The sequence below is a fragment of the Ictidomys tridecemlineatus genome, chromosome 2 (assembly GCF_052094955.1).
Source record: "Ictidomys tridecemlineatus isolate mIctTri1 chromosome 2, mIctTri1.hap1, whole genome shotgun sequence".
NCBI classification, from domain to species: domain Eukaryota; kingdom Metazoa; phylum Chordata; class Mammalia; order Rodentia; family Sciuridae; genus Ictidomys; species Ictidomys tridecemlineatus.
This window is the reverse complement of record NC_135478.1, coordinates 201,822,224-201,838,456: the sequence shown is the minus strand read 5'-3', so window position 1 is coordinate 201,838,456 and position 16,233 is coordinate 201,822,224. Positions and strand designations below refer to the sequence as shown.

The 16,233-nt window shown below is 33.0% G+C and overlaps 1 protein-coding gene across 6 annotated transcripts in view; it reads left to right on the top strand.

The window, feature by feature from the left end:
* Ankib1 (ankyrin repeat and IBR domain containing 1) overlaps positions 1–16,233 on the top strand; it is a 126,551-nt gene that overhangs the window by 90,196 nt on the left and 20,122 nt on the right. For all 6 annotated transcript variants that reach the window (XM_078040432.1, XM_040291490.2, XM_040291489.2 and 3 more), the window contains exons 10-11: positions 7,215–7,303; positions 12,971–13,101. In XM_078040432.1, coding sequence (XP_077896558.1) covers positions 7,215–7,303; positions 12,971–13,101 — 220 coding nt within the window. The remainder of the gene's footprint in view (positions 1–7,214; positions 7,304–12,970; positions 13,102–16,233) is intronic.

Below are 16,233 nucleotides of genomic sequence, written 5' to 3'. Positions count from 1 at the left end.
AACCTGTGATTAGCATTGCCTTAAACTGTGGTTTCTTTGGTCTAGCTCTTACTAATTTTCATCATAGTTTAGGTTTTACTTTCTTATTTTCTTATTATTTTTGTATTCTCCAAGTAATAAGTTTGGTTTAACTCAAAACAAGTACACCTACCCAAATAAATAGATTTTTAAAACTGTGTTGTGTGTGTGTGTGTGTGTGTGTGTGTTTGTGTAAAATGCTATAAACTATATATCTTGTCCAACATTTGGAGAAATTTTCACCTTAGTCTTTCTCTTACCCTAAAATATGAAGTTGGTTTTATTCAAACACTGGATACTTGTGCGCCAAGATCTCAGGCCAATGTGATTTGAATTTCAACCCAGTTAAAAGGATCTGAGAATGAGCACATGGACTGAGGTCATATTTGCCATTTTATTTGCTTTTCCTCCTATTCATAAGGATAGTAGAGATTTTAGCAAATAGAATCATCATTTTCTGGGCACAGCACCTGAAGGAACTTGAATGAGATAAAAATAGGTTATATGAAGGACAAATTCTGATTTAAGTTCTTGAACTTAATCTTGTTGCCTTTCAGTTATGATATTCATTAAGCTATAAGATTGTGAGATAGATTGTCTAGGATTTGTGTATTGCCTTCTTCACTTCTCTAGGCATTAATTTACACCCCTTGTTTATACATTTTTTTAGTATGAGCTGTTTATTTTTGTTTTTATGTTCTTAATCTCTTACTCTTTTTCATATGGTGTAAGAGCTCTAACTATGATCAGAAATTACAAATAGAAATGGTCACATTTTCTGCCACCTTTATCTCTTATTTCACTGAGAAGCCAAATCTTTTGCAAAAGGCATCTCTACAATAGATCTTCACAAAATAAAGCCATGTGACTCTGCTTTTGCTTCCTTTGCTTTCCTCAGAAACCTCAGAAATATTTTTTAAAAGATGATTACAGAAACCACAAAATGGCAATAATAATTTTTTCTTCTTAATAGCGCCATGTGACTGAATCAGTTGAGCCATGCCCAAGAGATGTCTGCTTGGATATAATTGAATATATGTGTTGTTGGGAGATAAGGTAATAGAAGGCATTTTCTCTTCCTACCACAGGATAGTTTATTCACCAACAAATTCTTTGCCCTCTGTAACTAAACGTAGGATGCTTTTTCCTCCTAGCCTTTTTTTTTTTTTTTACATTTCTTTTTTAGTTGTATTCAGACACAATATCTTTATTTTATTTATTTCTTTATATGATGCTGAGGATCTAACCCAGGGCCCCATACATGCTAGGTGAGTGTTATTCCGCTGAGCCACCTCCCCAACCCTCCTCTAATCTGGACAAAATTATTTGCAGATGGTATTTAAAACCTGGAAGGACTTTGACTTGAGCCAATGACCTGTCCCCATTTGTTTTTATAATAAGTAGAATATTCTACTGTTTAACTTCTCTGCCCTCTAAACTAACACAAAGTCCCTCTTAAAGATTCATTGTCTGAAGTATTTCTTAGTCACCAAAATCTTGTCTGTCCAGAGAAAAGCTTAAGTTTAACCTAGAGAGTAGGTTATTTCTCTCCTGTATGGCTGGTCTTTAATTTTAATCAGTAGTATCTCCATTGGAAACTGAAACTTACTTGGAATTCATCTTCTAAACCCATAAACAGTTAAATATATTTTAGAGTTATTTGCTCAAATTTACTGGCAAGAATATTATAAATAATAATATGGTTGAGCTCTTAATTTGTCACCCAGCAATAGAGCATTTAGGTACTGGAACAACAACTATTTTGAAGGCAGTGCATCTTTCAAAATAGTTCAAAATAGAATCACCAAGAAACAAATTTAAACCTCTGATAGGAAAATTTGAATCATAGTGATGCATCAGTTAAGAAAAAGCAGTATCAGCTTGTAGCCTCTTGAGTTTCCTGTAAATCAGAGTATAGTGTACAAATTTGTCATATATTCAGGGAAAACTCCAAAAGTGAATGTCTTTGCATTAAAATTGTCAGTTCATTCAATGCCCATTTTCTCCAGAGTCACAAAATAACTTTGGTAACACTTACTCCCTTCTTAGGATTATGGATCTTAATTGAGGTAAAGCAGTAGTTTCATGCTTTATTTGCCTTTCCACAGACTTCTCAGGCAAAGAGACTCTCTGAGAGTGCCCTGGGGAAAATAGATGAAGTTATCTTTATTTGTGGACCTAATAGTTGCATTTTGTCATTTCTGGCAAAATCAGTGTCAGACCCTTAGTTTAATGGCTCTAGTTATGTGAAAAAGAAAGATGTTTTTTCAGGTTAGCAGCATCTAGCTATTTAAGAATCACAGTCTTGCCGACTAGCAAAAGATGCCTTAGCTCTTCACAAACCAGAAATAAAAGCAGTATTTGCTTTATTTGGCAAGAGTTCAATCATAAGACCTTGTTTAAATATCATATACATCCTATACAAAATAATATATCTAAATAAATGCTGCTTGAAAGTTCAATTTATCAAATTTCAGTAGAGCACAGATTGATATTATTATAGGGGACATAGAACCTGCATTTGAGACAGCTCTACCACTACTTAGCTGTGTGACTTGGTGATCATTCTCTTTTGTAATACAGTAAGAAAATAGATGTCTTCTTATCTGATGCAGACAACTTGAAGAGTTCCAAAGCCAAACATTTAGTTCAAATTTTATTTCATTTACTTTGGCAGATTACTGGACCCTTCTGTGCATTTAAAATGGGAATAAACCAATTTCAACGTGTTGGTATAATGAGTTTAGAACATTGCCTGATAAACTTAAAAAAATGTTGTTTTCTAAAGGGATAATTCTAAAAATGAGGATTTCTAACTGAATTCACAGTCTTGATTATTAAGTTCTAAACTAACATTGAACTAGAATTGCCAACTTCTTGATAGCAATTTCTTCCATCAAATGATGATGCTTGAAACTTTTAGTAGATCTTTTCTTTTCCAGAGCACTCGGAGCCACTGTATTTTCCTGCCAACAGTTGTGTGTACTGACGCATTTTCAAGGAAAAAGCCATTTGCGGATCTGTTGGTCTTACATTACCATCCAGCCATATGTGGATGGGGTTGAAGACTTGAGATTAGGCAGCTACTTTTATCTTTATAATATTCTACCAAGACACTTTTTTTTCTAGAAGAGACCTACTCTGTTGATGTCTGTAGCCAAGATTCAGTCTCCTATATGCCAAATTCTCTTCCCTATACACATTTTACTTAACTTTAGAGATACAGTTTTTTTTGTTTTGTTTTGTTTTGTTTTGTTTTGTTTTGTTTTGTTTGTTTGTTTTTTAAAGAGAGAGAGAGAGAGAGAGAGAATTTTTAATATTTATTTTTTAGTTCTTGGCGGACACAACATCTTTGTTGGTATGTGGTGCTGAGGATCGAACCCGGGCTGCACGCATGCCAGGCGAGCGCGCTACTGCTTGAGCCACATCCCCAGCCCCAGAGATATAGTTTTAATAACAAGTACCAGGTCTTTCAGAATACTTGATAAAAACTGTCTTCAGGAATTAGCTTTCTAGTGTCTACTGGACTACATTTATAATCTAGATTATCAGTCACCTATTATGTCTGGTACAGTTATTTTAGTACTTTGGAAAAGTCTGAGCTTATTTTCCTAGATGCCTTAGTGCTCAAAAATAGTTAATTGTATTAAATGGAAAACTCTGGCTATCTTGCTAATTTTCAGTCATTGCTGTAGTGTCTTCTTTTTTTATTTCTTTATTTTTTAGTTGTAATTAGCCACAATATCTTTATTTTATTTATTTATTTTTATGTGGTGCTGAGGATCAAACCCAGGGTCTTGCACATGCTAGGCGAGCACTCTACCACTGAGCCACAACTCCAGCCCTATAATGTCTTCTTTATTTATAAACTTCTCCCTTTTATACTCACTCTTAATATTGCATTGGAAATGAGTAGAAACTGTATGACATTCCCAAGAGATCCTACTGATTGGTCTAACACTTGAAGAAGCAGGCAGTCTGTCCTCTTGTGAGGTTCTGGAAAGGAAAATCTTCTGTTATTATCTAATACAAACAGTCTCAGAAAGCCAAGCAGACTGACAAGCAATTTTGGCCTTTTGATAAAGTGTTGGAGGTTTTTTAAGAATTTATTTGTAGCATTGGGCTTTTTCCCCCTTGATGAAAATGTTCTGATAGCAGAACCAGTATACCAATATTGACTCTTCAAGGAGGGGAAAAAAATTAAATATGATCTTTAATCCCCAGTAGAAAAAAGTCTTAAACTTAATGGAAGTAATTTATTTTCATTGACTTCATTTGTTTGTTTTAGATATTGCAGATGTATAAGGGAACTTTGCATCTCAAGGCTTCTTTTTTTCTCATCTTTATTGAGGTATAATGAACAAAATAGACTTTTTCCTTTTTAATGAGTCATGAGAAATGTAGATCTGCATTCCCATATGTCTTCTGAAGCACCATATGGAAATACTGTTCCTAGAACTATGGCATTATTTCCTATCATTTCTTACTCCTATGTGTGTTAGTATGTGTGCCAAATAAAGATTTGCTCTTATTACAGATAGCCATTTTATGGAAAGAATTGATTTTGATATGCATTTAAATGAATAAAATATATCCACCTCAATTTTTAAACAAGTTAATATTCTTTGGGTATCTGTTAAGTTACTGCTAAGGTACTAGGAGCTCTATATGGAAAATTTTCCCAAATGTCGTGTTAGGAGATAAGTCAAGAAAGTAAGTAAATTAAATTACCCTTTCAAGGTAATTGATGCATTTAAAAAAAATTAACTATTTTTTAAGTATGCACTTGAGTGGCATTATTGCATTCACAATGCAACAACCACCCATCCATTTTTAGAACTTTTTCATGATCCCAAGAGACTGTGACCAGTAAGCAGTATTTCCTCATCTTGCCCTCCCCAGCCACTGATAGTCAACATCCTACTTTCTATATCTGTGAATTAGCCTACTCCAGATAATTAATATTTAAGTGGAACCTTACAATTTTTATCTTTTTATGTATAGTTTAATTCACTTAATAAAATGAAGGCTCATTTTTTAACATGTGTCAGGATATCATTTTTTTTTTCTTTCAATGCTGGAGATCAAATCCTGGGCTTCAAGCATGCTAAATAGGCAGCTCTACAATCTCCCCCCATGCTATTCCTTTACCATTGTGTGTATATACACCATAGTTCATCCCTCAGTATACAGACACACTTTGGTTGTTTCCACAGTGTGGCTTTTATATGCTGCTGTGAACATTGGAGTGTTCAAGTCTGAGTCTTTGTTTTCAGTTCTTTTAGATATATATCTGTGGATGGAATTATTGACTCATATGGTAATTTTATACTTAATTTTATAAGGATTCACCAAACTTTTTCATAGCAACTAGTTACATCAGCACTTTTATTTTACCAGTAGTACACAGGGTTTTAATTTTTGAAAATCTTCATTTCTAGAGTATAACAAGAACATCTTAGGGCCTGGGGTTGTGGCTCAATGGTAGACCACTTACCTAGCATGTGTAAGGCACTGGATTCAATTATCAGCACCACATATAAATGAATAATTAAAGATCCATTGACAACTAAAACAAATGTTTATAAAAAGAAGTCCTGAAGAGGGGGCTGGGGCTGTGACTCAGTGGTAGATCACTTGCCTTGTATATATGAGGTACTGGGTTCCATTCTCAGCACCACATAAAAATAAATATATAAAGATACTGTGTCCATCTACAACTAAAAAATATTTTTTAAAAATCCTAAAGAGTATGAAGTAGAATTGGTACATTTGTAATACAGTGAAATGTCACCTCTTAGTTGGTATGTCTTCTTAGCAAACAGCCTTTGCAAATAAGATATTTAAGATAACAGTGATGATGATTATGATGATATCATCTCCCAATTGAGTTTTTCTCTCTCCAAAATAATATTGTTATTAACTGTAATTTGACTTTTGCTTCTTAATATGATCTTCATATTATACAGTACAGCATCATATTGAATCAAAATGAGCAATTCATAAAGACTTTAAACTCTTTTTACTATTTGACTTCTTACATAGCCATAAAAAATGTGAAATTGAATTGCCAATGATAAATTGATGGTTTTAATTACTTAAACCAAAATTTGCCAAATTCCTATAAAAATATCTTAGATTGTCCTAGCAATTATCTGGGAATTTGAAGTTAAAAAATAACTGTAAGAATGTGATTTAAAACAGTGCTTCTCAAACTTTAAAATGAAGAATTGTGGTAATTTTGATTAAATGCAGATTCTAATCTCTGGGTCTTTTGGGGCCTGCCTTCTGCTTGCTAACAAAACCTAAGTAATAGTAATGCTGCTAACCAGAGGAATGAACACACCTTGAGTAAGGAGCATTTAAAATATTAATAAGAATGAAACCTAATTGATAAAAATTATTTAAAGGGTCTTCTTTTTATATATATATTTTTTAGTTGTAGATGACTGAACACATTTATTTATTTATTTATTCATTCATTCATTTATTTATTTATTTAATGCAGTGCTGAGAATTGAACCCAGTGCCTCACACATGCCAAGCAAGTGCGCTACCACTGAGCCACAGCCCCAGCCCCTGACAAAAATGTTTTACACTTCTGAAGGCATGCAAAATTATAGAGTGGCACTGCGGTCTGAATTAGAAGGAGATATATTCCATGTTTGTATAATTATGTTAAAATGGATTCTACTGTCATGTATAACTAAAAAAAAGCAATAAAAAATAAATAAAAATAAACTAAGTTATAAATATTAGGTAATGTATTTGAACTTCAAAATTTATAAATTGAATGTACTTATTTTCTTAAAAAGCTGATATGATAGTATCAAGCTTTGGATTTTCAAGTTTTCTATAAAAATATTTCATGTCTTAGTTGCTCTGCCTTAGTTTTTTAATTTTAAAATTGAACAAGAATATCTCACCTATACTTTTTCACTCTTTTTTTTTTTTTTTTTACTGGGGATTGAACCCAGGGATACCTTACCACTGAGCTTATCCTCAGCCACCCCCCCCCTCCTTTTTTTATTTTTAATTTTGGCACAGAGTCTGAGTTGCTGAGGTTGGCTTTAAACTTGCAATCCTCCTGCCTCTGCCTCCCAAGCCACTGAGATTATAGGCATGTGCCACTGCATCCAGCTTCACCTTGATATTGACGAATATTTTTAAATAGTCTTTTCTGTTTTTTTCCTTAGGGAGTGCCTTGGTGAAGCACATGAGCCTTGTGACTGCCAAACATGGAAAAACTGGCTACAAAAAATAACTGAAATGAAACCTGAAGAACGTAAGAAGAATCTTAGATAGCTGTTCTATGTATTTCCAATACCATTCAAAATATAATGTCATATTTCTTATAATCTCATTTAAGAGGTTTTCAAATTTGTTACTGATAAAGCTCCCATGTTTAACATTGCCCCCTGATTAATAATACCCTTTTGGAGATCGAACTTTTTCCAAGGAGGAATCGTTAGACAGGTCCCGTGTTTCTAATAAGACTTTATAGCCTAAGATAAATAGGACATTTGGGGGGGGGGTCACATTTAGTCTTCCCCATATAGCCCTTCTTTATTTTATCCTAGAATGAGCCAACCAACTTTTCTGTACTTTTTGGGAAATAGTATATGATCCATAGTGAGAAGCAACTTCCAGTGAAGAACAAGTGAATTTCTTGCTGTTCTGTGGTTCTATGTATTTACTTAATTAAATACCACATCTATAACAGTTGTTACTGAGACTTCTATAAATAGATTATCTCTTAAAGGGAGAGTGATCAAAGAAATGCTGTGAAGTGATGTTAGTAGTCATGTTTTACAGAGGAAACTAATATCTAGGTTGTACTGAGTGACACAGCATGTGCCTAATGATGAAATGGATTGAACTCTAAGGGGATGCCTTTTTAAATCCTTCCCAGTATCAGTTCCCACATTAACAAATAAATATATCTACTTTGCATTATTTTCCCTACTCCTAAAGTGTTTCTGACAATACTTTCTTTCAAATTAATATAAATGTAAATTAATTTGGTTTGAGTCTTTTTAAAGTTTTTGTTTTTATTTTTAAGTAGTGGAGTTACTATGATGTGTTGCGAATCAGGATCAAGAATTTAGTCACTGAATCTATACTTATGTTCAAAGCACATAATAAAGATGATGCCAACCAGCATGGTGGCTCACGCCTATAATCCCAGCAGTTTGGAAGACTAGGGCAGAAGGATCACAAGTTCAAGGCTAGCCTCAGCAACTTAATGAGACCCTGTCTCAAAATTTTAAAAAATAATTAAAAAGGGCTAGGAATTTAGCTCAGTCGTAAAGCATCCCTAGTACCATAAACAAAAACAAAAGAAAAATGATGCCAGCCTTCAGGGAATGCAGAGATTAAAGGATAAGCAGTCAGTATTATATGATAACTGATACAGTAGGGTAACAATGAGAGTGCAGAAATAAGAACAACTAATTCAGGTTGAGGGTAGGAAGAATAACCTAGAATCTTCTAAAAGAAATAGAATATGAACAAAAATTAGGAATGATTTGTTGACTTCAAATGGTATATTCATTTATTTAACATTTTTGAGTGATGTTGTATGTTAGAAGACAAAATAAGATAACTTATATGCTCTTTCTTAAGATGCATCTTGAAAATGATAGATGTTCTTCACATGAGCCATGATAGGAAGGGCATTTCAAACATAGGATGAAGTTTTACATGTGAAACAACATGGCCTATTCAAGGACTACAAATTCAATACACCAGTGCAGTGGTGCAGTAAGGTGTAGTAACAAATGAAACTACCCAGGCAGGGGTCCAAATCAGACATTGGGTGCAGATAGGGTGTTGTACACAATGCAAGGAAGTCTGACTTGAGACAATGAAAATGAGTTTTTAGTAGGAGAGTGATGAATGAAGATTCCTGCTTAGAAAGACACTAAAGCAGAAGTAGGGATGATAAATCAGAAAGTATTAAAACACCAGGCAAGAACACCTTATCTGAGACAATTTCAGAATGACAAGGTGAGAGAGAGGCTATGAGGGCTTAAACAAGACAGGGGCAATTCAGATGAGGCAGGGGGTATATGCAGGAGAATGAAGAAGATGTAATTGTATTTAGTTGTAATCAAGTATGTTTTTTAGTTGCCTAGAAGATATAATGCACAAGAAGTAGTGTAGCATACTATTTAATTCTTGAGTAGAAAATGTCCAAAAGTATCTAAGATATAAAGCAAGTATTTTGATTGTTAATTGTTTTTAGTTACCCTTTATCGTTTTAAAATTGGATCACTCAACATAGATAAGTTTTTGCAAAGGAAGGAGAGAATAGATATTGGTGGGATTGTGAAAGAATAATCTTGCACATGATAATGATCTTGGTTATAAGAAAAGAAATAGGAGAACTAGAAAATGGTATACATACTATTTATATATGATTACCAATGTTGACCAGAGATAGGGATACCACAAATTTAAAAATGAAGATAGCCAGATGCTGTGGCGCACACCTGTAATCTCAGTGGCTTGGGAGACTGAGGCAGGAGGATCATGAATTCAAAGCCAACCTCAGCAACTTAACTAGGCCTGAGCAACTTAGCAAGACCCAGTCTCTAAATAAAATATAAAAAGGCTGGGGATGTGGTTCAGTGGTTAAGTGCCCCTGGCTTTAATCCCTGGTACCACACACACAAAAAAAAAAAAAAAAAAAAAAAACTAAAGGTCATTCTTGAAGAGCCCAAATGGGATTTTGATTCAGAAAGATGAAGAAACATTAGAAAATAGGATAAGAGACAAGAGTCTGAGGACACCTGAGAAATGTTCTACCAGAGAAAACCAAAGCTATGACAGTGAAAAAAAAGTTAAAAGTTGCCAAATCGCCAAAAAAAAAGTAGGTATTTTCTCTATATTGATGTGTGTTCTCCACAGTGAAAGATGGTGGCCTACTAGTCTACTATTAATGACCACTTAAGCTTATGAAATTTATCATGAAACATAAAGCAAATAATAATAGGCCAACTGTAATACTAAAGTAGAACATCATCATTAAATACATAAAAAATGATATTCCAAAAAAGAAAAGTATGGCTGAATGCTATTTTAAGTTACATACTACTTTGAATCATAAGCATTTTTTCTTTGCATATTATGCAAAAATAAATGACAGAAGCTTTTATTTTTTTCTCTGAATGGGCGGATCTCACTGTGTTGACCCAGGCTGATCTTGAACTCATGATCCTTCTGTTCAACCTCCTGAATAGCTGAGATTATAGGTACATCCTACTACACCCAATTCACATAGGCATTTTTAACTAAATTTGTAGATTCTTGGGACAATTTCCTCTCTCGTTCCCAGTTTTCCAAAGTCCCTGAATGATGAAACTAAAAAGCACCAAAATCTTCATTAATGAGAAAAGATATTAAGAAAATACATAAAATCCTCTTGAATTCCATATGAAAATTCAAATAGTTTTTCGAGCACTGAAATTGACCCTATTTTGTTTAATCAAAGCAAGAAGTAATGATTGTATTTTCTGTGAAATGATGTTAATTTATATAATTTACAATTTTTTCATAGTACATATTCAGTAAATGGTTGTGGAATTTAATTCAAATAGTCTATTTAAAAATATAGTCTATAAAAGCAACTGTTTTCACTTGCATACATTTTGATTCTACTAATAAATTTAAGATTCTCTTATACTCTAGCACTTTATTAAATAAAGTTAGTGTTTCTTACCAAGAGACCTAATACATCTAGTTGATGTATTATAATGAACATGCAACTGAAGTGAGGGGAAGAGTTTGAAAGTCAGTAGGAGTAATGAAGATTTACCACAGAGCTTGGAGATAGATAAGGTATTGGAGGTATTAAGAACAGTATATATACAAAGAAACAATGTCTGAAATAAGCATGATCAAAGAATTGGTGAAAAGGTGAAGGCATTTTTTCCAACCTAATTTTTTGTTACAGTAATAGTTGTTTCCTTAATATGATTTACATCATGTAATCCATTAGAATATAGTTGGGAGATAGGGTTCTCTCCAAGGGTAAGAGAAAAAAAATGTTATGTTGCAGGCCACACAGCCTCTTTGTTTTAATGGCTTTGTGCTTTATTTACTATAACAATGGACAATAGGGTCATAAGAATATGTTAGAGCCTCTGAGCTAAAATAACATTGATTCTGAAGAGAGAAACACCACTATTTTTAAACAAAAAAATAAAGTTTTAAATGCAGCATTTACTTAGTTCATAGGTTTTTTAGAAATGCCTTTTGTAAACAGCATTACCATCAGCTTGACCATATTAACCATAAGTATACTAAGTTTTTTCTGAAACTCCTGTCCCCACCAAATTATTTTGAGAATTCTATCTGCCAGCACCCTTGTTGACCCATCTTCTACCAAGTGAATTTAGAAGCAGAGTGAAGTCTTGTCACTACACTGCTGCTGTTGTTTCTCTTTGCTATGTGAAATTAAAAATCAGTCCAACAGTAGGTGCTATTGTGTTGCTATTGCAAGAAAGCCCCACTCCTGTACTGCTAGGTCCCATCTAAGGACTGCTTATAGTGCTCAGTCCCTCCAATTCATATACAAAGCCACTTCCTAGATCACAATCAGCCCAAACTTTTGTCCACTTTCCCTTTCCAGGGACTTATATCTGTGGAGGGGGTGGGGAGAGGTAACTTTTCCTTTCAAACTTCAAAACTCAAAAGGTCTGGTTTCTCCCCTGATTTATAGTAGAGCTAAACACTTAGCCCATCACCCTTTTCAAAGTGTCTGCATATAATTAAAGCCTTGATTAGGCGGGCCGTCCTCCATGATTCTAACATGATTTTCTGACATCTTTGTCACTAATAGAAAGGAAGGACTTCTCAGTGTACTTAAGAACTAGAAAAGAAAACAAAACCTGCTAGATTATTGGCATTCTTACTTGGAAAAAAATATAAATTGTTTGTCTCTAACTCTGTTTGGTGGGTGGGGGGCTTATAAGTTTAAAATCTTTAAAAATCATGTCATTCCTGAAGTTTACAGATCCCAAATTATAATATCATAAATGGAGTTTAAGAACTCTAATGTTGAAACGGTGTGGGGATGTTGAGTGAGCAATGGTGGCCAAGTAGATGACCAGATGATAAAAAAAAAATTTGTATTTTTTGCTAAAGCAATTTGAATTTATCTTGTAGTCAGTGAGGAACAATTGAGAAATTTTAAGCAGATTTTATTTTAAAAAGATCATTATATAGGCAGTTTAGTTAGGAGTGGGACCGAGAGGGAACTGGGGATATAGGTTGGTTTTCTATACTTTCATTGTCTAGGCAAGGGGTATGTAAGATTCTAGCTAAAGCAGTAAAAAGTGGGAGTGGAGAGGAAACAGATATGAAGGAGAAAGAAGTAGAATCACTAGGATGCCCGGAGGAAGAGGAAGAGGAAAATATTGAAGATTATATTCCTCCCGGATTGACTCTGGGCAGGCATTATTTATCTATACAAAAGCTAGAAAAAAGAACATGTTTGGGAAAAATGGTTAAGTTTACTTTTAGACATGTCACATTGGATTCATTTTAAGTTTATCCAAAATAATTATGGATAACAAAAAAATTGATATTTAATACTTTTCACTATAATGAAGAATTTCTGATAATTATGTTTGCAACTGGATTTAAGTAATTATTGTCTACAGCAATCATTCTTTGGTTCTTTTCTTTCTAGTTTGTTTGGATACAAGTTTATAAGGGAAAAAAAAACTTCAAACTAGATTTGATAAATAGGACTTTTGGGATAAAGCTTTTTATCTTTATAATTATGCCAATCAAAATGAAGCAACTTAAAAAATGTTGCCATAAACCCTAATAGGAAAATAAATATACGATTAAAATGGAGAGTTAACCTGGAAGTAAAGTGTGGGTTTTTTCCTCTGTGAAGTTGTACACAAAATCATTTCTTTTTATGTTTGTGCTTCCAAAGTTGTGGGAGTTAGTGAAGCTTATGAGGATGCTGCCAATTGTCTCTGGTTGTTAACTAACTCCAAACCTTGTGCTAATTGTAAGTCTCCGATACAGAAGAATGAAGGCTGCAATCACATGCAGTGTGCTAAGGTAAGAATTGGAGTGTTTTATATGCTTTGCAGTTGGAATCTTAATATAAGTTGATTGTCAACCCAAAGCAGAAATGTTGCTTTGCTAATGAAACCATCAACTAAATAAGAAATTATCGTATTGAAAATTAAAATGCCAACATGATCCACTTAACTGAAAAATCATAAATAATTAGTTTTAGAGTACTGAAGGCTAAATAGAATATACCCTCCTGATTTCATTGCACAAAAACAAATTACTATATGTTTCAAATATTCTGGAATTGATCCCTGCTTATATTTTGAACATCTCTGTTATAAAATTGTAATGATATGCTGATGTTTTATCATGTCATCAATGTTTTAAAATGATTATTTAAACTATAGTAATTTTTTCTCATTTAGAGAAACTCAAATAGTTAAGATTTCTATAAAATATTTCAGTATCTTCTAAGAATTACTTGATTTTTAACCTGAAATTTAATGATCATTGTAGTTATAACTTGCAAAAGAATGGCAGTTAGAAATGTTATTACAAAACTGTGTTATAAGATTCACATATATAGCTAGGCACAGTGGCCTACACCAGTAATCCCAGTGACTTGGGAGGCTGAGACAAGAGGAACACAAGTTTGAGACCAGCCTCAGCAACTTAGTGAGACCCTATCTCAAAATAAAAAGGGCTGGGGATGTAGCTCAATAATAGAGTGCCTCTGATTCAATTCCCAACACCACTATAAATCAATCAATTAAATTTAACATAAATGAATCAGTTTAGTGAGGGAATAATAATGATTCCCCAAGAGACAGAAAAATCTAGTGCAATGTTCTGGGCAAAATATTTAAAAGTGCTTATTAATATGGCTAAGGATTGGACTAAAATCATTTCATCTAATTATGGTATTATTTCCAATATTCATATTCATTTTTTTCTTGGAAAATCTTATATAGATTATACATGTAAGGAAATACAGATTGACTCTAAAATTCATAGTTGGCTGAGATAGAATTCTACTTTACCTTTATTTCCTTCATAGCACATACCTGTATGAGTAAAGGAATATCTAATAATGCTGTCTGAAATGTTTGCATTCAAAGTAGAAAAATAGCATTCTTATTATGACATGTAAGACATATTTAGAGAGTAATAATCTTACAGCAAAATTGAATACTTCAGAAATATTTTTTAAATGTGTAGGTGAAACAACATTTCATATGTAATTGAATCCATTCTGCACCACAAAGACTAAATCACAGTATAGCTTTTATTAATGCCTCAGCATTGATTATGATTCAGTAAGCAATTTTTCTTTCTGGAATCAAATATGTTAAACATTTTAAAAGAATGACAAATTTAATCTTCTAAAAATATGTTTATTTATTTTTAAAGACACTATTTATTCTATAAGTGTCCCCTTAGATAATTTTTGGTAGCTATTTAACTTTTTATTCTTAAATATTTTAAATTACTTGTACTAATTTTCTTTATCTCATTCTGTGCGAAATTTTATGCCATGACTAAAAAGCAAAAATTATTGACGTTCTATATTCCTCTTCCTGCTTGAATTCAGTCCCCAGTAAGAAGGAGGGGGATACTAAGACATTTTATCTGAGCCTTGAAATAAGTTTATAGTTTATTATGTTGTAAACGGCTTTAATTCAGTTCTCTGTCCATTTCATATTAGGCAGACAAAGAATTTAGGGAATAGAGGGCACCAATACCATAATTAACTGAAGTGTATATGTTTATTATATATATCAAATTCTATATCCTGAAAATGTGAACTCTGCCATCTTTTCAAGCACCATGAAGCATTGTACACAAAAAATTGATCACTAATCATCAAAACTTCATTAACTTTCCAAAAGTAGAAAATAATACAAATAATAATCTCTGATCATAAGGGAATAAAATTGAAATTAAAAATAAAGTTATATAAAAGGCCTTTTCACGTGGAAATTTTTAATCTTTCAGACAACATAAATGAACAAAATGTAAATTAAAGAATTTTCTAGGGACTGGGGTCCTGGCTTAATGGTAGAGCTCTTGACTAGCACATGTGAGGCACTGGATTTGATCTTCAGGACCACATTAAAATAAATAAATAAATAAAGGCATTGTGTTCATCTACTACTAAAACTATTTTTTAAAGATCTCTAGAAAAAAAAATAATGAAAATGACTTATCAGAATCTAAGGGCTGCAGCTAAAACAATACTCAAAAATATGTTCAGCCATTTGCTGATAAATAGGTGGAATTATGCTAAGTGAAACAAGTCACACCCAAAAAGTCAAAAGTCAAGTATTTTCTGATATTCAGAGGTCAGTCCAAAATAAGGAGGGTGTGTGTTCCATCTAAATAGAAGAGAGATCAATGGAGTAGACAAAAGGGGAGAGAGGAGGGACGGGATAAGAGAGGAACATTGCAATGAATCTGATCTAACTTTCCTGTGTACATATGTGAATATGTTGCAGTGAATCTGACCATCAAGTATACCTGTAAGACATTGGATGGGAAGGGAAGTACTGGGGACTGCATTAGAGCAAACTATATTCCATGCTTTTATAATTATGTGAAAATGAATCCTAATGTTACAGATAACTAAAAAGAACCAATGAAAAAATATGTGCAGCCTTATTCACCTAAAATAATACAAAATAAAGAATTGAGAATGTGATTCAGAAATTTAGAAAAAGAAATTTTAACACCACAAGGTTTAGTGCATGGGGGGCAGAAAGACAGTGGAAAGATATGGACATCATTACCTAGGGTATCTAGATACTTGTATGACTGTACATATGGTGTGACACTACACTGTGTACAACTATACAAATGTAAAGGTATGCTGCAATTGTGTACAATAAATCAAAATGCATTCTGCTGTCATACCTAATTAAAATAAATTAACTTTTAAAAAAGAATTGCAGAAATTAGTGAGCTTTGAAAAACAATGCAACAACAAAGAATCAAATTATTTTCTGAAGAAAAAATATAGAAAAACCAGTAAGCATAATAAATAATGGAGTTGAGAGAGTTCAAATATACCAAATAAGAAACAGGGAAACAGTCAGAGAAACACACAAAAATAAAATAAAATAATCAGAGAAACAAACTGGAATAATAAGGAATAATTTAGCTGAACCCTTGCAAATA